Raw genomic sequence first — 22,009 nt, 5'->3', positions numbered from 1 at the left:
GAGAGCGCACGACCTCTGTGGGCAGCCTGTCCCCGTGCTCTGTCACCTCATAGCACAGAGGTGCCCCCTCGTATTGAGCTGGAACCTCCTGGGCTTCAGTTCGTGCCCGCTGCCTCCCCTCCTCTCGCCGGGAAAACTAAAGAGAGACCGGCCGTGTCCTCTCGACACCCTCCCCTGTGTTTGCTGCCTTTCAGTGAGGGAACAGCTCGCTGCTCTCCAACCCACCCGCGGTGCCAGGGGCCCTTCTCCTCTCCTCATCCCGCCGCGCCTCAGCAGCCGCGGTCCCGCCTCCGGGGGCGGGAGGGCCCCGTCCAGCGGGTGGCAGCGGCGGGGCCGGGGGGCGAGGCTGGGCCGCCTGAGGCAGGGGCTGGGGCTGGGGCTGGGGCTGGCCTCGCCCCCTGCCCGCCCCTCGGCCCTGCGCCGCCCGGCCGGGGGCGCTCCGTGAGGTGCCGGTGCCGGTTCCTCCCGCCGCGGGGGCCGCGCCGCCAGCACCGAGCGCGTGAGGGGCGGGCGGGCGGCGGCGAGCGGGGAGAGCGGGTCGATGGAGCACAACCACCTCCACCTCCACAACGGCTCCCTCCTGGCGCACCACCGCTATGGCTGCGGCTTGGGGTACGCGCCCGTCGTCTACTACAGCCTGCTGCTGTGCCTCGGGCTGCCAGGTGAGTGCCGCTCCCCAGGCGGCTGCGGGATCGCTGCGGGGGGAGCCGCCGGGGTGCCCGCAGCCCGCCCCTCGCCGCCCAGCCTCGGCCCGCAGCGAAGTTTTTGCCTCCGCCACACGCGAGGTGGAGCGGCAGCGGGGCGCTGGGGCTGTCCCCTGGCACGGCGGGGGCGAGGAGAGGTGCGAGGATGCGGGTTTTCTGGCGCTTTCCTGGAGGAGCCGGAACGGGGACGGAGCGCCCTGCCCGAGGCTCGGGGTTGGCCGGGCAGCGGGCTTGGGAGCCCGGAGCCATCTGGAAAGTCAGCTCCCGGGGGCTGCGCTCCGCAGAGGTGATGGAAATGCTCACCCTGAGCTCCCTGAGCACGGTCCTGAGCTGGGCAGGCAGTCCCAGCTCGCTGCCACCAGCCTCCAGGCGGTGCGACCCGCAGCACTGCTTCCCGCTTAGAAAGGGGACAAAGACAAGGCGGGGATGCTGGGGGAAGCAGGGGATGAGAACAGGAAGAGAGACCCCAAAATGAGTGGGGTGGAAGGGAAGTTCCAGGCTCGGTGTGAACACCTGTGTGGTACCGCTGCCGCACACGGGTACCACGGCTCAAAATGCCCAGATGCCACACGAGCATCATATCAGCATCCCTGTCTCGGCCGAGGACCCGGCAGGTTTTTCCTCCCGGGGGTCTGTCTGAGGCTGTCAGTGAGGCAGTGGGGACTGCAGGGAGCTGTGCCAGCAGCACCCCCTCTGCACTTACAGATGGGGGCTTCAGCAGGCGAGGGAACATCGGGCTTACTCCCTGACTCGGCTCTTCCAGCCTCAGAGTGACTTACAGCGATCCCAAGGACAGGCGCAATGAGTCGGGCAAAGTTAGAGCAAGCGGCATTGCCGAGCCGAGACGAGGCAGCATTCAAAGGGTGCAATTTGGGAGAGTTTGGTTGTGTCTAGCTACTGCTGCACGGTTAAAGTGGCATACAGATGGCAAGCAGCACTGGTAGTTAATAGTCTGCAATTTCTAGATGTTTTGTTCACCTTAATTTCTCTGGCTTAGAAAATAATATTCTCCAAGCAATTAATTCACAGAAAAATTTTTTAATCAGACATGAAGAGAAGCCTGCCTCTGAACAGCACACATGCAATTACCACTCTGCATATGAATTGATGTTCTTTGTGCGTTTTTTTTCATTTCTCCCTGGCTTATAATTAAATTTTGAAGACTGGCTAATAGTTCAGAGAACTGGAAAGTTAGGTCCTGCATTTACCCACAGAGCATGCAGGGCACTGGCAAGTGTCTGTGCTCCACAGCATCAGTGAGCCTCAGCCCTGACCTGAAGGGACCCAGCCAGCAGGGCTGAGGAGGTGGTTTCCTCTTCATTGATTCCTCAGATCTCCGCAGTAATGACAGGCTCCAATTTCAGCATCTATCCTCTAGGACCTGACCAGGACCCTCTCAAGATTATCCAGTGAAGAAGTTGTCATGAGCGGTCTGTGACTAAGCTTGCCTTTGTATGTCTCTTAAACGGGGGAAAATCTTACGTGTGTAGACAAGAAAATTCACTTAATGAGTGTTCTGCACATACTTGCACCAGCTCCCTAGGGATACTACATTGTAATTACAGACCTAACACTGCCATTCTAAGAACATGCTTAAAATCAGTGAAGGATCCAAAGTAGCAATGGTGACATGCATTTCTGAAGAGCTCAGACATCCGTTTGATTAGAGAACCAGCAATAGCACTTAACAGAACTAACCAAAACATTTGGTGGTGCAACACTGCTGAGCTCAGTGGTTTTACATCAGGTGTTAGCGCATCAGCTTGGTCAGTGCATGTTATCTGAGGGTAACGTTGGTGCTAACACCTGGAAACACCGTACATGTACAGGATGCTGAGTAAATGCACAGTGTGCTGCATGCCTGAGGAACTTAAGATTCTCATTTTGACATTGCAAGAGATGAAAACTAGCAGGGTAAGTTTAGGGGAAGACAGCCAAGCTTCCTTGAGGATGTGGTACAAGGTGAGAACAGTGCTAAAGAGACCTTTTTGTCTTTTAATTTGAAGCCACACTACAGTTTTCTAACATTAGAAAACTCTAGAGGTAATGCACATATTTACCTGATAGACAAAGAGCTGTGAAGTCTGTGGGATCTAAGTAATCAGCTTTGCAGGGTGCCAACAATTTGAGAGAAACATCGTCTAGGACCTGTCCTCAAACGGAGCACCAGTGCAGTGTTTTGCTGACATGGCAATGGTTAACTCCTTGCTGCAAGTCTTGGACAGGACCGATGAGAGGGGAAAACATTTAACTGTTTTTGCCTTTTCTGCTCTGGTGCCTGAAGGAAATTTCACTAACTCAACAACTCCACTTTGAGGCCAAGCTATGCCAGGCCTGATTGTGTATGCAGAGAAAGCATCGTTTCCCTCACTTGTATAACCCAGGCATCTGAGCAGATCCTTTTCTCAGCAGTGGCTCTTTCTCCCCTCCGTTCACCCAGGCACCAGAAAGTCTGGAAAAGGCAGAGACAAAAGAGGGAAAAGTGAACTCCCTTTGCCCTTCGGTGTAACGGCAGTGCACACAGGGACAAGAGTGAGGCCGTCCCCTGCAGAGGCGCAGCAGCAGATGAACCACTGCACGCCAACCCTCCGCAGTCAGGTACCGTGCACCAGGGTGGCTGCACCCTGCACCCCTCCCAGACTGTGCCTTGTGCCCAGCTGAGGTCTGTTCTTTTCTCTCTAGGCACAGGCTGACAAGACAGAGAAACATATTGCTTTCTGAAACTCATTTTGAGTTCAGATGTGCAAATTCCTGTTCAGAGAGGTGGCTGGCAAGCACGTGGTCCCACCCCTGGGATGCTGAGGGAACAGACTGCACAGGACAGTGAGGAGCAGAGAGGTGGTGTTGCTGGAACTGGGGTGATGCTACCGCAGCAGGGGCAGTGCTACAATTCACAGAGCTGTTCTGCAGCCCCAGCGCTGCCTTCCCTGCACTTGCCCCCTTCTGTCAGCCAAGGAGGACCTCTGAATCACAGAATCATCTAGGTTGGAAGAGATCTCCAAGATCACCAAGTCCACCCTCTGACCTAACACTAACAAGTCCTCCGCTAAACCGTATCACTAAGCTCTAAATCTAAACATCTTTTAAAGACCTCCAGGGATGAAAAAATATGGAACGCTTCATGAAAGCACCTCCAGTTGGCTGGGAGGTGAGAGAGGGGCTGCCGGAAGGCTTAACGGAGGCATTGCTTGATTTAGTGAGAGAAAATGTCAGAGGAGAGGTGTTGTTGAACACGGGGGAGGGAATTGCTCTGATTCAGTCAAGGAGAAGGCTGGTAAGGTAGAAAGCAAAGAGCAACAAGTATCAGCTCTCCGTCCATCTCCTTGCTGATGAGCTGCACAAAGCAGCTTCACCAAAGAGCTGTGGCTGCAGCGGTGCCTTCAAACAGCCGGGAAGGTCAGGCACAGAAGCAGCGGCACTCACTGCAGACAGCTGGCTTTGACCCTGATTCCTGCTTCGCAAGGAGGTGCAGCAGCAACAGAATTGCTGTGCAATCTCTTTCCCCTACGGGGGTATAGCGTACTGCTAAAAGGACATGGTGGCAGCATTTCCTAAATCAGGGCCTGACCTGATCCGTGCTTCCTGGGGTTTCCTCCTCCTGACAGTGCTGCGAGGCAGCGTGCAGGCTGCTTTCCTCACTGCACCATGTCTGGCTCACTTTGACACACAGCACAGGGCACATGCCCAGCACCCTTAAGCCCTTGGGAGATAACACTCACACAGGTGCCCCAGGGAAATGCTACTCCAAGCTGGCTGCTTGCAGAGCCTGGTTCACAGATGTTTCATTCATGCTTTAGGCTTCTGCTTAAAACCAACTTAAATACAGATTTGGGACTTCAGAAGGGCGGGAAAGCAGCCTGGACACACATGGCAGAAGGGTACCTCCAACTGGAGAGCAGGAACAGGTAGCTTTTGTGTCAGACCTGCTGCTGAGCAAGGTGGCACAGAGATGGGGACAACCCAGGTCATTCACACCCCAGCTGTGCACAGAGCACACTCGGTGGGCTGCACACAGAGGGAGGGAAGCTGTAGCCTGGACATAGAGGAGTGTGTGAGCTCAGCAGGGGTGCCTACCCTTTTTAACGTTGTCAGGGGAGGGTTACACCTTACAGACCTTCCCCGAACAGCTGACAGCAAGGCAGATGCTTCCTTAGGGTGTTGGATTAGCATGCAGGTGTGTAACGTTTGCACTGCACCTGTGCAAAATGCAGCATAGGCGCAGGCAAGCTGAAATGGTGGAGAAGTCCTGCTGGAGCCTTCTCCCCGTATGTAGCTTGGAGTAAGGAGGCTGTGCAGGGAGGCACTTAAGCCAGGGTAATGGTCCTGGCAGGGCACGTACTGCTGGTGGGCTGCGGGTTGAGCATCCTTGATCCAAGAGAACAATGCCCTGTCTGCGTGGTAAAAGATCTGCAGCCCATAGACTAAGTTTTTGTATATCCTGCAGACATAAGCACAAATGGTACGCGGCAGTTATCCAGGTCGTTACTAGCTGGCTGACTTCTAGGAGCATTTGAGGTGGGAAGGGGAGGCAGGCAGAGAGAGCGATGCAGGAGAGAACAGAAGAATTGTGCAGAAGAGAGCAGCAGAGACAGGAGGTGGGAGAAGCAGCTGAGCATTCCTTTTGGGCTGCTGCCACTAGTAGAGTGGAAAAGAGGAGAGAGTGCACGGAGTTCACCTGGGTGAAGTTTTACCAGATGATAAAAACTAAGAGCAAAAAATCTGATGTGGCATGACAATGTAAAGAAAGGAAGAGGGGAGGAGATGAGGTAGTGGTGTGCACAGAACAAACAGAAGGAAGCTGAGCGTGTGCACAGCGCAGCACAGCTCCTTCAGCTCCACGGTGGTGTCGGGAACAGGACCTGAAGAGCTTTGCCATCTCTGTGCTTACAGGCACGACCCAGTAAGGAAGAGGAGCAGGCAGAGGGGCAGGTAGCAATGTGTGTTGGTGACTCACATGGCAGGTAGCAGCCAGTGAATACCAAAACGGGCAGTAGGAAGGTGGACACACTGCACACTTATTCAGGAGCATCTGACCCATTTTGGATTTTTACCGTCTACTTAGTATATTCTTCTGCAACCCCAGTACAGGTTTCTGATTAAAGTGAGCATTTCCAACACCTCAATAAATAGCCCTTCATAACAACACACCTGAACAATAGAAGTACCAAAAGAAGAGCTGAAAATGAGTGGGAGAATTGTTACACACAGAGTTATGACTTTGAAAAACCAGCACTCTTCATCTGCCGCTCATTAGAGAGACTTCACGCAGTAAATAAGAACTGAACCCTCCCAAGGCCTGATTCAACCCCAATTTTATTCAAAGACCATACTTTCTTTGACTTAAAATCTGAATTGGACCCAAAGCCAGTACATTGCATCCTGCTAAAGGAGAACAAATAAATTGGCAGAACTTTCACTCAGCAACCAAAGGGCACTGCAGCACGGTACAGTAGCAAGGTGGACAGAGAGGGGAACAAAACTTCAGCCAACACACTTAAAATGAATCACTTCCTATTGTAAAATGAATGCTTTTTCTTTAAGGAAAGAAGAATCATTATGAAAAAGAATATATTCCTTACAGTGCTCCTGCACAGAAACGGTGACAGCAAGGCGTGCAGATGGAAGCTGTTTAGCTCGGTCAGTCTGTCCGGAGACTGTGCCCACTGGAAGCCTTGCAGCCTGAAAGGAAGCGTATGGCAGAGCCCGTGCTGATGCAGAAGAGGACTCGATATTGCATCTCTGAACACCACTACAAAGCACAACTGCTAACTTAGGTTTTGTTCTGCCACATTAACAGGAAACAACACAGTCAGGGCTGTAATGATAACGAGGTGCGATACTGGGGAGGCTCAGCAGACTATGAAGTGCACAACCTTGTATGGCAGGCTGCAAAAATGGATTGGGAAGGAAAATCTCCGGAGGATATTTTTCCTTGGTATGACAACGATACAATAGAGAGAGCACAGCCAGTTTTCACTGTAGGTGGGTAATGCGGAGCCCCCAGTTGTTAAGAAGTCAAGCCATTCAAAAGCACTAGGCAGCCTAATACCCTGCTGGTCTTCATCCACCCCATTACTTAGTTCTCTCCTCCTCCTCTTTCTGCTCCCCTCCATAAAATCGGGGTGAATCAGCAGACACAAGCCAGCAGGAGAAAGCCTTCATCCACACACGTCAAAACAATTTACTGTAGGCAGACAAACAAAACCGAGATTTCCTGACCTGATGCTCTCTCTGCATTCACAGGCCAAGCACAAAACAATCCCTAGGCACAAAGGCTTTCACCTCCTGTTTCAGGTGGTCTTTTTGAGACTTTAATCTCTTTTCCTATTAACTTTGAGATACAAAGAAGAGAAACAAAGCCAGAATTATTTCCTTGAGCACAGGAGACCTCACACACAGTTTTCATTCTTCACAGTAAAGATACGTATTTATGTCAAGATCTTAAACTCCACAATGCAGAGCACTGTCCGTGCCATTCAGGGGGTGACAGGATAGGAGAAGGTTGTATTGGGTTGCTTCTCAGGACACCAGTACAATCATGCAGAGGGAATGAAGCAGGAGCAGCTAAGTAGGACCATGATTAGCAGTGTAGAAGACCAAGAGGAGTTTTTTCCCTTTAACCATGGAAGAGAAGATAAGCCTGCCTATTAACACACTGAACACATTTTTTTTTTTTCATTGAAATTATTTTGTATCATCTGAAACAGAGTGCCCCTGGACACTTGTACAACTTTTCAATCATCAGGTGCATTGACTGCACAGGTAGGTGCACTGAAGGTTGCTCTTGGTTTCAGGACAAATTGCCTGTCAGTCAGCTCCTTCCAACTAGGACGTTTCACAAACATTTGTGCATTCCAGATGTGATTTGTTCAATGTCCAGGCTGGCACACTAAAGAGCAATGTATCTAAGTGTGGATGCAGTATGTGCGCAGTGGGGGAAATAAAGCCAAATTGTGATGGTTTTACATAGTCTGTAACTTCCTGCTTATTGTGTAGAGTTGGCATTGTCTCTGAGAAAGCTCAGCCATGGGGCTTGCAAGCATGAACTCCTGCAGTATTAGCTAATGCTTTAGGAAGACATGAGGACTTTGTTTTTAGCAAAACCGCAGTCAAAGGTAAAATCATCTTAATTATTCATGTTCAGTAAAGAATTCATGATATTGCCCTTATGAAATCACCACATCCCGCTTCCATCCTAGTCATCCCATTGAATACCTTTGGCACTTAACTCAGTGCTCTGATGTTTGATTTCAAGTGGGTAGAATGGTTTTGTTATACTCAAGCTCAAGTTACCCAGCCTGAGACCTCTAAAATTTTGCCGACAGCCCACGTTCAGAAGCACAGACACCTGCCAAGTGAGACACCCGAATTGCCTTGAAATTCTGTCTGTCCAGCTATGTCACATGAATAACCAAATCCTTTTTATGAGTTCTGCATTATTTTGCAGATTACTTTTTCTCCTCCAGCACAGATTTCTATTAAAAAGCTTTACTGCCGTAGTAGTATGGTGTGAGGCTAGACGTTGAGATGAAAATTTTAGACATTTCCATCCTTGCATAGGTGCCTCTGAGGAAGGCTTTGTGTGGGGAACGTTGAGCTCATTAGAGGCTTTCTGCACTGCAGGCCCAGCTGAGGAAAGGGCATATCCTTGCCTATCCTGTCTCACTATTGATCCAACTTCCTTAAAAATGTACAGCAACTTCACTCCTGCAAGGCTTATTTCTATTTGCACTTATATCAGTGGTTTTGGAATGCATGAAAAGCCAGCGACTAGAAATACACAAATATACTTTGTGGTGTGTCCATGAGGTGTTCTAGACTTAGCGTTACAGCTCTGAAAACAAAAAAACACATTAGTCGTACCACCCTTGATACTTTTTCTGGAACAATACAGCTGTGTCACTGGGGCCAGCTGTAGGCAACAGGGAAGGGGAAAATATTCCTTTGTCTTTGAGAGACCATACCTGCGTGGGAAGGGCTTATGGTGCTGCTCTGGAGATTGCAGCAGAAGACCATAGGGTGAAAGTCGTGTTCTGGCCCAAACGCAGTCGCACAAAGTAAGGGTAGACTCATCACATAGATTAAGAGGGTTAAGACAAGAAGAGGACGACCAGATCCCTCTGACATGACAGCACGTGTCCCTGCCAGTCAGTGTCTGCTGGGCCTCCATGCCTCTTAGTCCAATCTTCCTTCTGGCTGTTTTCATATTGCAAAAACGGTTCTATTTTATGAACACTAGGAGCAAAAGCCTACTCCAACTGTCTAGGAAACCCAAAAGCAATGCAATGTAATTACACCTGTCTGCCAGACAAGTTACTGCACTTAACAAGCCTGAGTGGTTGGCAAGGCTCAAAATGAATACCGGCCATTGGCGTCGCTGCACCATTACAGCGTCTGCGCCCTTGAAAATCGGAGGAAGTGCTTTTGGCTTGGTTAAAATCTTTCTCTGGCCTCAATGACCCAATTATGGCCAGCGCCAGCCATTGAGAAGAGTGCACCATTCAGTGTTCTTTCCCAAAGGTGCCTCAGTTAATAAATGCTGTCACCGAGAAAAAACAACCCTGAAGGCCAGATCTCACTGACAGAGTCTGGCTGGTGACACCAACTCATTAATTCACCTGTGACTTGCAAGGGCAAGGCCGTGCTACACTTCCTCTAGCAGCTGCTAAGTCTTCAGGTTAAAGGTTTCACTTCTGCCCTCCAACCTGGCATGATCTGTCCACGCACATGGGATTTCTAAGCACAAATCATACGAGAGCCTTTCTAGAAGGTGTGAAACCTTCTCAAGTCACAATCCTACACACATTCATGTCACAGCTTTTGTGCTGCTCTTTTTTTGTCTTGAATCCTTCCCCATCCCCTGGGAGACAATGCATGCACCGGCAGTACAGGCTGATGGCTCTTCCCTCCCAAGGGTGAGTGGGTGCATGCATCTCAGCAGCACTCAGACAACTGAACAACAAATAAATCAATTCATTTTAAAATCAGTCCTCACAGGGACTCTCAGAGAAGGAAAAACTTGTATTGCACTAATTATATTCTATAAAGTATCTCTTTACACTTGGCAACTGTTTAAGAAGGGATCTCAGGATATGATTATAAAGGAGCAGAACAAATTACATTAGCCATGAGCAGGCATCGCTCAAAAGGTTGTTCCCAGCTGCTGAAGTGCTGAGTCCAACCCATACCATCTGCAAGAGAAAAACATGGAACTGCCTTACCCTCTTTAATGACAGATGAGATGCAGGGGTCGTTTTAAAAAGAACATCTAACCAGCTATAGCCAGCATCCCTAATAAACAGATGTATACATTGCCATGGCATTTGTTTTTTGAAATCATTCCTGCCGTGTAGCCTCTGTCAGAAATCACCTGTTGTCATCAGTGTCTCCAGAGAGCTCCCACACAAAGTAAAGGCTAAATGCCATTCGCATCTCAGATCTGGTAACCACTGGCAAATGACTGTGTTAGTAACCGTGGTCAGATCAGCCTGCTGAACACAGTACATGTTTACATTTTAATATTGCCTCCTAGCCGAGGGGAAATCATCTATTCCCACCAAGCCAAAACATCCCTTTTTTCAGCATACATTTTTAGTACGTTGAAGTGAAAGTCTCACTGTTTCAAACTATGAAAGAGGTATGACTAACGTATTTTTCCAAAGCAATTAAAATTTCATGTTCATAAACAGCCTATGTGCCAGTCAGGTGACTAATGCATGGCTGGTAGTTTCATACATTGCACAATGATTCGTAGGGATCCTAGCAACAACTGTATTTGGTAAAAGGTGTCCATTATATCCAGTGACCTAATGTTTGTCGCACTCAGTAAGCGACCCTTGTGGCTACTCCATTTAGGCAGTTTATGATACTGAGCCACTGAACCACACAGTGGGCCTTATTCACAGCCCAGCAGCACTTCCACTTGTGTTGTAAAGGCTATTTCACCGCACAGCCTGCCGCGTACATGCAAAACGTTCTCAATAAAAGAAACAAACCCAAGAAAGATGCCTATTTCTTCTTTAGATAGATAAAACTGCTCTTGCTTAAGCTCACACAGTGATAATGGAAGGAGTTGTGTGAATCTCCCCCAAAAGCCTTGGTCAGGCACTATTAGAGCCATGACTGTAATCCACGAAACAAGGAGCTGGGGAAACAGCGATGCCTTTAGGTTGCAGGCACCGCTTTGAGGCAGCACAGCAGACTGCCCAAGCACTGCAGGAGGCTCAGCGAGGCAGCGTGGCTTTGGTATGGAAAGCAAACCCAAACCCACATGGGAACCAAGGTTACTGCTAAAGGACGATCTCTCTGATACACAGGTTGCCATGTTCTGAGCAGCACAGACAGATGGAGTCTGGGTGTTGGAGACCTTCAGATGCTGTCTTTCAAAGGCAATAGCTCCTCACGATCAAAGGGGAAGAACCAAGACTCCACCAATTCTTACAGTTGCTTCTCATCATCTGCTAGTGACATCTCTTGAGTCTCCAGCCAGCAACTCCCTAATCAAGCCCCAGTTCTCAACTAAATATTTATAAATTTGAAATGCTGCACTGCAGCAAGCGACGCTGGCATAAATTCCCATCTGTCATCCCCTAATCAACTCCCAGCACAGTGATCAATCTTTTTCAATTTCAGATTATCTCAACTACTTAATACCCAGAAAAAACACTGCAAGAAATGGATACTGCCATCCAGGACAATTCAGGGGCACTGACCTATCCAGCAGCTGGAAGCTGCATGCATTTTATAGCACAGAGATATTTTTATATATCCATTATCATCCCAGTCTTTACCCTGACTACAATATTAGAACAAGAATTAGGGTAAATATGGTTAAAATGTGGTCTCTGTCTTAAATGTTCCTGTCCCCTTTGATCAGCAGTAGGTCACCTTTGCCCACAGGAGAGCTCGTGGGGCACTGAGTAGACAGCCAGGAGTCGTGATGGTGCAAGGGCACGGCTGTTCACACGGTACAGTGTTCCCACCCATTTCCCATTTTACTGAGCATTAGGCAGCGTTTAAGGACACACCAAGGACCAAATTAACACTGGCTAGGAAACAGGTGAAGAACCAAATGAGACTTATCCATAACTGCTCTCTGCTTTCCCTACACAGCCTGCAGCAGGAGAAATATTCCCCAACCCTGTGCTACGACACTGCCACACTGGCATCTTTCTGCTACACCCCACTATATATCTGCTTTCACTAAGTCAGTGACGTTACTGTATTTCATATCATCCAGCCAGAAAAAGCACTAATGTGATCCCAGGGAAAGCATTTCCAATACAAGATATTGGAACCCTTGCAGGAAAATTGGACAGAGCTTGCATGTACTTTTGTCAGATCAATTTTCTAATCCGGCTCACCAAGCAAAGCTTGCTGGCGTTAGACGGATAACTTGCATTTCAGTACATGCTGTTACTGCCGTTGCTGGGAACCCTGAGAAAGGCGGGGGAGAGGGGACAGGAAAGGCCTGCTCATAAATCTGCTCCTGTAGGAAAAAAAAAAAAAAAAAAAAAAAAAAAACACAAAGAGGGGGTAGGACCAAACAGCAGGGCCCCCAGAACAGGCAGATGATGTGGGGAGCGATGCTGCCGTGCCAGGGTACAGCTCAGCTCCAGCATCCCTGCAGGAGCTCCTCTGCAAGCGTGGCCAGAATTTACCAGCAGGGGCCAAAGTCCCCAGCTGTCCCCCTTGCTGCGTGCAAGCTCCAGCTGCTGGAGTGCATCAAATCCAAAGGATTTAAAGCGGAGGTGAGCACCGTGGGTCACATCCAATATCTGCAAAGCCAAGCTATTCAGCCCGGCTAGCCAAAACCAACAGCGACTGGCACAGTCGAGTCAAATCCCCTGACTCGAGGATTTCCTTGACAGTACATCACTCACCGTACCTCTAGGGCTCATCAGCAGGCACAACAGGTGCATTTTGTAAGCGAGTGATCAAAAAATGGCACAGCAGTTCTGAGTGCATTACCCCCCCGGCCACTCTGAGCTGAAATCCTTGAGATTGCATTCCTGTTAACAGAGGATAGATTCAGGAAAATTCTCTTGAAGGTGATTTCAGACAATACTGTTGGGAAGATTACATAATTTAACCTGGGGAAAGATTCAGTTGATTGTCGTATTTGGTCTAGTTTTGTTCCAAGATACAAAATTAATAAATTCAGCTAATACAGAAATAGGTGACACTTATGAGGGCTATTACTCAAGATCATTCACTCTGCTGCAGTTCATTCCCCTGACGACAGAAATCTGCTCTCAGAAAGCAGACTTCTGAAGGCATTTGCAAAGGAGGAAGTTTTCCCCAGTACCAAGTAAAACAGTTTTAAAATGTGCATTTTCAGTTGTAGGACATAAGTCTCAGGTCAGTGTTACTTCCTTTCTCTCCAGTTTGAAGGAATCCTTACTATTATCATTGATTTGTTTTGGGAAACCCATCAAAGTTTGCAGAAATGTTTGAAGCGGTGAATGCACAGAAGAGGTGATTTATAGAGCACTTACAAAAATGTCAAATACAAACATTTGGCAGTCTGTTATACAGTAAGCTAGTGCTCTGATTTTTAAGCACTACTTCAGGTATTCTAGCCAAGTGATTTAAACTTCTGATGGGAACAATCTTGCCTGTCTCCTTCCAGCCATGCTGCTATTAGGAACTACAGGATTTTTTGTCCTGATTTAGGACTACCCAGTAAGTTCTAGCAAACATAAGCAAGTAGTTAAAATTTGGCTACACCTTACTGCTAAAGCAAAGCTCTCAAGGACTGCAAGGCTTGTTCGTACCCATTGTGGGGAGCTCTGCCAGGCCAGGTGCTGTAGGACCAAGCCCTTTGTAGAGCACTTATATACACTTAGATATTTTATGATCCCTTTTCAACCAGCCAGTAAAGTTTATCTTTAAGTCGAATAGCTGAGTTGCAGCTTCAGAAGTCTGAAACAAACTAGACGGTGAAAACAGCAAAGACAAGATACTGTAGTGTTTCACTGCATTATTATTTGTCATGTACCACTTCTAGGCATGGGTTAGGTGATGGGTTTGTGTTGTGCTCAGAGAGTTGCAAACAGAAGCTTTTTCAGGAAACTCAGGGACATTTACAGTTGCGCTGAGCCAGAACATCCATCATGTCTGATTTGACCAGCAGGATTTCCTTAAAGGCAGTATGACTCCAGAGGCAAAAGACCTTGTAAGCTGGGGAAGGAGCTGAGCTCTGAAGAGCAGCTCTGGATAAGCAAGCAGATCTTTGTTCTGGTGGTGGGAAGAGAAGTGCTTCCCCAGAGCCCATCTGTAGAAGAGCAGGTCAGAGAGGGCTGAGCTGCAGGAGGCACATCCTGGGCAGAGCTGGGAACTTCTCAAAGCCTTGCAAAATACCTCCAGTTCTCAGGAAGAGCCAGGGCCACGTGCTTCCCTGGGAGTCCTCCGATCAATGCAATCCCACTCAAGCCAGATACAGGACCAGCTTGGGCACAGCCCATAAGAGGAGAGCTGCTGTCCTACAGCAGCTGTCTCAGCAGCAAGCCCAACTCACTGCTCCCTCCTGCCACCCCGCACATGGGTGGGGGAACCCGGCACCCCCTGCTCAGGATGCTCCTGCTGTGCCTGCAGCTGCGAGGCCAGCTCTGAGGAGGTGGCAGAGGGCAGCTGGATGCTGCCTAACCCCATATCAGGGCTGAAGGTCCCGGCATGCAAGGACAAGAAGTGACAGTGTAAGGACAGTTGGGAGCAGGGCCACATGCTCCTGTGTGACAGCTGCTCTGAGGGACCCAGCTGCAGCATTTTTCTTTTGGTTTCTTGGATTTTAATAAAGGTCATGTTGCCAAGTGTTTGAACAGAGCCACTGCTCCAAGCAATTGCTCAGAAAAGGTAACGTTATGTCTTAATGGCCTAACTGTGTGTTTCTGTCCCCACAGCAAACATCTTGACAGTCATCATCCTTTCCCAGCTCGTGGCTCGCAGGCAGAAGTCCTCCTATAACTATCTTCTAGCTCTAGCTGCTGCTGACATCCTGGTTCTCTTCTTCATCGTCTTTGTTGACTTCCTCATGGAAGATTTCATCTTAAACAAACAGATGCCTCAGGTACTGGACAAAATAATTGAGGTCTTGGAATTTTCTTCCATCCACACCTCCATCTGGATTACAGTTCCACTAACCATCGATAGGTATATAGCCGTGTGCCATCCACTGAAGTATCATACAGTCTCTTACCCTGCTCGCACTCGAAAAGTCATTGTAAGTGTCTATATCACCTGCTTTTTGACCAGCATTCCCTACTACTGGTGGCCCAACATTTGGATTGAAGACTACATAAGCACATCAATGCATCACGTCCTCATCTGGATCCACTGCTTTACAGTTTACTTAGTGCCCTGCTCCATCTTCTTCATCCTTAACTCGATCATCGTGTACAAGCTGCGACGGAAGAGCAATTTCCGACTGCGAGGGTACTCCACAGGGAAAACAACAGCCATTTTGTTTACTATAACTTCTATTTTTGCCATACTCTGGGCACCAAGAATAATCATGATACTGTATCACCTCTATGTATCGCCTATAAACAACAGCTGGGTGGTACATATTGTGTCGGACATTGCCAATATGCTAGCATTGCTAAACACTGCAATTAATTTCTTCCTCTACTGTTTTATTAGCAAAAGATTTCGCACAATGGCAGCTGCCACGTTGAAAGCCTTCTTTAAGTGTCAGAAGCAACCTGTGCAATTCTATACAAACCATAACTTTTCAATAACAAGCAGCCCTTGGATTTCCCCGGCCAACTCTCATTGCATCAAAATGCTTGTTTACCAGTATGATAAGAATGGAAAGCCTATAAAAATATCACCATGAAGAGGGCAATAGCTGGAGTTTCCAGGTGCAAGTTCTTTACAAGTGGTTACATCTTCAGGATGTAATCTGCTGAAATGGCTGTTTTAAAGAGTGGTCATTTGATTTCATTTCCCTGGGAGGCTGAGGGCAGATGAGACTGTTAGGAGGGAACAGGAGCACTTGATTTAGGAGCAAGAGCGAGAAGGCAAATGCCTCCGTCTCCTACATAGCATTTTGAATGTGCTTCAGAGTTCAAGTCTTAGTATTCAGTCGCACTCAAATGTTTTGCATCCAAACACCAGTGCAGTCCAAAGTCTTTGGAGGGGGAAACCCACAACAGTGTTTAATTAAGACCTTTCAAAACCACCACCAAAGTCTTACTTGACCATGTAGTTCACCATCAACAGAGCAAATGGATGCTTTTAAGTACTGTGGAAGGTGCCATTTCTGTTGCGTGCACTTGCCAAAAATGTGTTCTTTCTGACATGAAATACCGCCGCACAGACTTGCTGTCAAGACCTTTTGGCAGTAGGCAGTCCATGAGACACAAACTGTGACAAGCCCTTTTTAGCTCATTTGAGCAAGCTCAAGGACCGATATATGGCCTGTAACAGCCTTGGCACAGAAAGCAACCCTGCAAGCTGCCAGTGTTCATATGTTTTAAGTTATTTGAGATGTGACCAAGAAGGGGAAGCTTGAGGGAGGAAGGTTTCTAGAGCAAAGAACAAAAGCAGCGTATTTTCCCAGCTATTTCAATTAAGGTGTCTAAAGACTTTCAAGTGCGAGGCCAAATCCTGCCTGATGCAGAGCTCCCACAGAAGCTGGTCCTGTGAGGTTTGGAGTGATTACAGCATTCAGATTCCTTGTTAACCTGTGAAGATTACAGCATTCAGATTCCTTGTTAACCTGTGAAGACTCTCAGTTATCCCCCATGTTCAGGCCTTTAGGGAATATATATATTTAAAACCTCAACCTAAGAAAAAAACTGAGTTTTTTTCTTCCTAACAGATTATACCATCCTATTGCAGATTTGCCATTTAATTGTTAATAGACTATTTGTGAAAGAAATCCATTAAATCCGTTAAATACTCAACAGTAAAAGCATAGATCAGTTTCAAATATTTACCTTATTTAAAGCAGCTTAACTTCTCTTCCTCCACACTCAAAAACCAGCATCCCAGCAATGCTGGGTGTAGAAAATGAGATTTACAGAAAGGCTGAAAGGGCATTTCTTTTATCTCCTTTTTAGATCTTGGCATGTGGTCTCTCAGAGTCACGTACCCCAAGTTTTTACTTATAATTGGGCACTTTGTACAGCCTTATTGACCGGGAGGGCAGACTTCCTTGCATGGTGAACACAAGCACAACTTGGTCAGTGAACACAGCAGCTTCTCAGTAACTGCAAACAAAACACAGCCCGGTGCTAGCAGTGTGTTTGTGTCTGTGCCCATCTCCATTACCAGCAGGGAGCTCATGGTGCATCTGGGACTAACACAGTGACGTCCCCCGAGGAGGGATCCAGTCTACTCTGCTTTGATGGGATCTGAGGGCTGAAGGCATCCCTCCACAACCTGGGTAGTTCAGCTTTGGTGCACTATCACATCCTAAGAAATCTGCAGAAGTCCTGCTGAGGACAGCAGCCTGGTTTCCTTCTGCCATGCATTTGCACACCTACTCCTACTGGCATCCTGCAAGACCAAAACCCATCCCAAACCCGAGCACGCTTTGGGAAGAAATGGTAGCAGAAGGCACAAGCCACGAAGAGTGGGGCCCCATACAAAGGCTGGCTTACGGACGAAGGGGCTTTCTCAGGAAAAGTCAAGACTTCTCAGGTTGGTCAGGAGCAGAGAGGGGACAGTGAGCAGGTGCCACCCAGTCCTCTGCCAGCAGCAGAGCCACCAGGCTGCAGCAGTGAGGGCCAGCCCACAGCCAGAGATGCTCAGCACTTCCCCACGAGGTGCTCGAGCACCCCTGGGCCGTGCTGGTTAGAGCCAGGAGAGGGGCGCGGCTGGCAGAGCAATAGCTGACCCTTGCCAACCTGGGCAACCAAAGGAATGCTACAAGCCCCAGTCTCCTCAGCGCTGAAGGGAAGCAAAGAACCCCCTCATGTTCTAGGCTGTTTGTCCCTCTAATCTCAACAAACATCACACTTACTTGCAATAATAAAGCATAAAAGGGATGCTCAGCCTTGCTGTATTTATCACAGCAAGGTTAAAATGATTCCTCCCTTTACTAGGGTTTTACATAAATTCAGTCTGGTGGCCATGCCTTCTACCTTACTCAGAAACCTCTGTTCTTTGTGTCAGTTGATAGTAACCAAAGTTACCTTATGAAAAAGGTACTGTATGTTTCATTTGGGGGAAAACACTGTATTTATAACTTATTTTTATGCTAAACTTGTTATGAGGAATGCTAGTTTGAGTTACATGTGAATGAGTCTGAAGTGCAATATCTATATAGATAAGTGGTTCATTTTTGAGAATGTATCTATTGAAAAAATATTTATACAAGAAGTTCACTATTCTACTTAATATAATAGTAACCTTACAAAAATAGTGAATGTTTAGGGCTTTTATTTATTAAAAAAATAAATTAAGTGCATGGCATATGCTGCCATACACATGATGTGATTTATCAGTTTTTGTAACATGATGTTTATCCTGCAAACTAGCAGTCATCTGATTTTTTCTTGTCCTGATGATGTATTTTTGTAAATTACCATATTTAAAAATAAAATCTTTTTGTGTGAATATTTATTTCCAACTTAAAACAACTCATTAAAGTGTTGTAACTTCATTTGAAAAACGACTCAACCTTTTTCCATATCATTGTAGAAATGACAAGGTGCAATTTTACATGTACAGTGAATCGGTCATTTCGTTTCTGATAATTTAGGGCTTTAAGAGCTTACTTCCAAAGCCCCTTGAAATCAAAGGGAAGGTTGCCTGTGGCATTTGTGGTTGATTTTCCCAATCCCTATCAATTTAAGAGGGCTTTGGATCAAGCCGTATCTTGTTAACAGCTGTTTGAAGCCTTCTTAGAGTCCAGTTTGGATAATAAAGCCTTGACTTTTTAGTCTGCCATATGGGAGCTGCTGTTGATAATACTTGCCTTATTTTTGGTTTTGTGAAGCATCTTGCAATGACTGTTGCTAACTAGCCGATGTCTTGCTGTATTATTCATACCTCCTAATTTTCCAACAGTAAAAACTTAACCAAGCACATATAGGTGTCATTAGTTAGGGAAGTATCCTGGAGACAAAACCATCTTTGTTCTGTAGATGGTCTTTTGTACTCTAATTTATATTTCAAGCATCTACAATTAGAAAAAAGTATGCTGTGAATGGACAGTTTTACAATTACTTATAGGCATATGCCCCTCCAGAACACAGCTAGGAACAAAGTACTTTTTAGATGAGTTGCTGGTATATAAAATTATGAGACCTATCACCTATTTAAATTGTGAATATTGATATTTTCATAAGTAGACAATATATTGTGTTTGACAGACTTGTTTGTATTATAATAAATTATGAGATGGTGCATAACTTATTACAGTGTTTGGAGCTATTGTGTTTGACTTATAGATTCTCATATACTTTTGATGTTTTTATACTTACGATGCACTGCAAATAAGACTGGTCCTTGCGACAGTTACTGAGTAAAACACAGCCTTGGATTATGGGTATTCATTCACTTGCTGGAAGTAAAAATCTGAAATACAAGATGTATGAACAACTACTGGTTCAATTCTGCTTTTTAAGCCAAAGTCTCAGCTGCTGTGAGTGTAGTTGAGCTGTTAAAGTCAACAAACCCCTGTCCCAAATGCCATCCAAAAGTCTGACCTGCAGAGATCATTTACACCTGACCAAAGCAGGTGTGGTGCCAAGAAATTGTGCTGCTGCTCCTCAGACATTGGAATTGTTGAAATATCCATAAAGTTGGGTCCAGAAGAACAATACACACAACCTCAAGTCCCAACACTGGTCAGTGACAGAATCAATTTTATAAACTTCCCTGCAGATAGGCTGTATTCAGTTACAGGAGCTGGTGGAAATAGGACAAGTAGCAGACTGATTCAAATTGGGGATCAAAAGGGATTATTAAAAAGGAAATCCTCCCAATCCACATGCCTGGGATGCCCAGGGGCTGTGTTTTAGAGGCCAGGCAACTCCTGTTCTGAGTTCCTGTTCTGTTGGGGCTGAGCCCGGAACCCCTCCAGCCTCCTCCCCTGACTACTGGAGATGGATGGGAACTGGCATGGGTTTGCTGGGCTGTCCTGAAGCCACTGAGCACTGGTGGGTGTATGAGGTGTGATCCAGGTAACGTTGGACCCACATCACAGTTCCCACTGACACGAACAGCTTTAGAGCAGGTTTTAAAGGGCAGCAGCAAGGAGAGACAAATGGGTAGGAAAGGGGCACTGCTGGAAGGGGCAGTGTTGGGTTTGATGGCGCTTATCAGGTAGTTGTTCCTCCAGGAGGAAGCCGGGGATCCGCCTGTCTCAGTATTTTCATTAACAGCCGCAGCATGCGAAGTACCGATGAAATGCAGAGATTATTAAAAAAAGCATTGTACTGCCAGTGGAGGACTGAAGGAAAGGTATTTCATGTAAGAACCGGATGACCTTGAAGATTCAAGTGATAAAAATTGGATGAATTCAATAGTAATAAACACAAGGCTCTCCACTCGTCTGCCTGTAACAATGCATTTGCTATAAAACCTCGGTAGTCAGAAACAACCGAGAACCCAGTTGTGCCAGCTGGGCTTGAATGACAATGAGTCACCAACAGAAAGCAGCTGAAAAATCCCAGAATTTAATCAAAGACATTCGAAAGATAGAGCAGAGTATTAATTGCATTTTGCAACTAATACTTCCATGGAATGTACGTATATATATCAAGGGATAAATAGCAGTAGCCAGAAAAGAGCCTGATAAAGAAACAGCAGGAACAAGAATAAGTGGTTATGGACTTCCCTCAGGTACTTGTACCCTTGAAATCAGAAAATCACCTCTACTAAAGCAGAGAGGCTTTGCAAAAGCCTGCCCAGAAGTCCGGATTTCCTCTGTGGTTTTAAATGGAGCTCAGTGGGTTCACGAACAGGATGGTGAGATGAAGCCGGCAGCAGGATATGTCAGGACAAGGCATCCTCAGAGCTAGCAGCCCCACACCCCGACCCTTCCCTGGGTCCCCACACAGCTCAGCAGGTCCCTAAGGGCAGCAGTGGTGGCCCCCAAGCCCGTTCTCCCCACCCGGGCTGTTTCAGGGGACACACATCCAGCTCAAGAGGCCGAAAAGCTGCTTGCTGCTTGTCACAGCCACCCCACGCACGGTGAACTTGGAAGCACACAGAGCATGGCACAGATCAGGGCTAACACGCTCCCTGCTGAACTAGCACTGACTTTTGCATCAGCTGCTCAGGTCTTCAGAAACCTCTTTAAACCCACCAGAGGCGAATAAAAAGCAGCCTCATGCAGACTTGAACTGTTAAATAATAATCCCACTATTAGCAGGCTGGGGCTGGATTTGCCGGAGCTGCCTTTCTGACAGCATGCAATTAATCCCCGGGAGTTGCCAGACACAACAAGGGGGTTGAAAGGCTCCAGCCTTTTGTAATAAATAGGCATTGCAAATGAATTTACTATTAGCTGCCACAGCGGACCAAAGCAACATAAGTATTTATTGTAATTACAAAAATGTGTCAAAAAAAATTAAAGGCCTGTGTCTTCCTGCCTCACAGACAGGCTGGAATCCCTGCACCATGCATTTCTCATCAGCAGCTTTGCCATCGACCCTGCTAGGAGTATGATACTGAATATCACAGGCAAAAGATTAATGTGCATTAACGAAGGCCTTCAGCTGAGAGTTGCACCTCAGGCTGTGTGCTGCTGGAGCAAGATGAAGCTGCCACTGACCTGAGGATCTCACAGCCAGAGAGGAGAGGAGCAGGAGAGGAGTGCAGGTGCATTTTTACTACCCTCATTTTGCAGATGGAGAATTGAGGCACTGGGAGGAGCGATTGCCTCGCATTCCTCAAGTGAAAGAGCAGCAAAAGGACTCGGTGTCACCGGCCAGGTGGGCCCTGCTGGGCAAAGGCACAGGTGACCCACTGCCCTTGCAGAGGCAGCTCTGGGCTGAGCTCTCCCAGCTTTGTCCCCCCAGCACAGACAGCACCAACCTTCAGTGTTGCTGTGTTCCTGGGATAAAAAAGCACATGAGAAGCCCAAAGGTGACGTCTGCTGCATTCGTGGGGAAAACAGCCTCTGGCTGCCTATCACCCACCACAGGTACTGGGACCACAAAACCACTCAGAGATGAGCTGTGTTTTAGCAACACAGCTTACAATGGCCTCAGCAAAGATCTTTCCCCAATTTTCTCCTGTTTTTAAAGGACTGGGGGCGATGGGGGAGGGGGGTTAATGAAGAAAAAGGGCATGCACTGTGGGGTTTTTCCTCCTCCTTTCAATCTACTTCAGTGTTCTGTAAAAAG

General features: G+C 47.3%; 1 protein-coding gene across 1 annotated transcript; it reads left to right on the top strand.

The window, feature by feature from the left end:
* Window positions 1-532: 532 nt before the first annotated feature.
* Window positions 533-15,540, top strand: GPR139 (G protein-coupled receptor 139; the record flags this gene model as incomplete). Its single annotated transcript, XM_082772139.1, has 2 exons — window positions 533-662; window positions 14,606-15,540. The coding sequence occupies exons 1-2, from the start codon at window positions 542-544 to the stop codon at window positions 15,538-15,540; spliced, it is 1,056 nt and encodes a 351-aa protein (XP_082628265.1). The 5' UTR covers window positions 533-541.
* Window positions 15,541-22,009: the final 6,469 nt, after the last annotated feature.

This window comes from Aythya marila, assembly GCF_965140915.1.
Source record: "Aythya marila genome assembly, chromosome: 15".
NCBI lineage: Eukaryota > Metazoa > Chordata > Aves > Anseriformes > Anatidae > Aythya > Aythya marila.
This window is presented reverse-complemented; position numbering and strand designations above follow the sequence as displayed.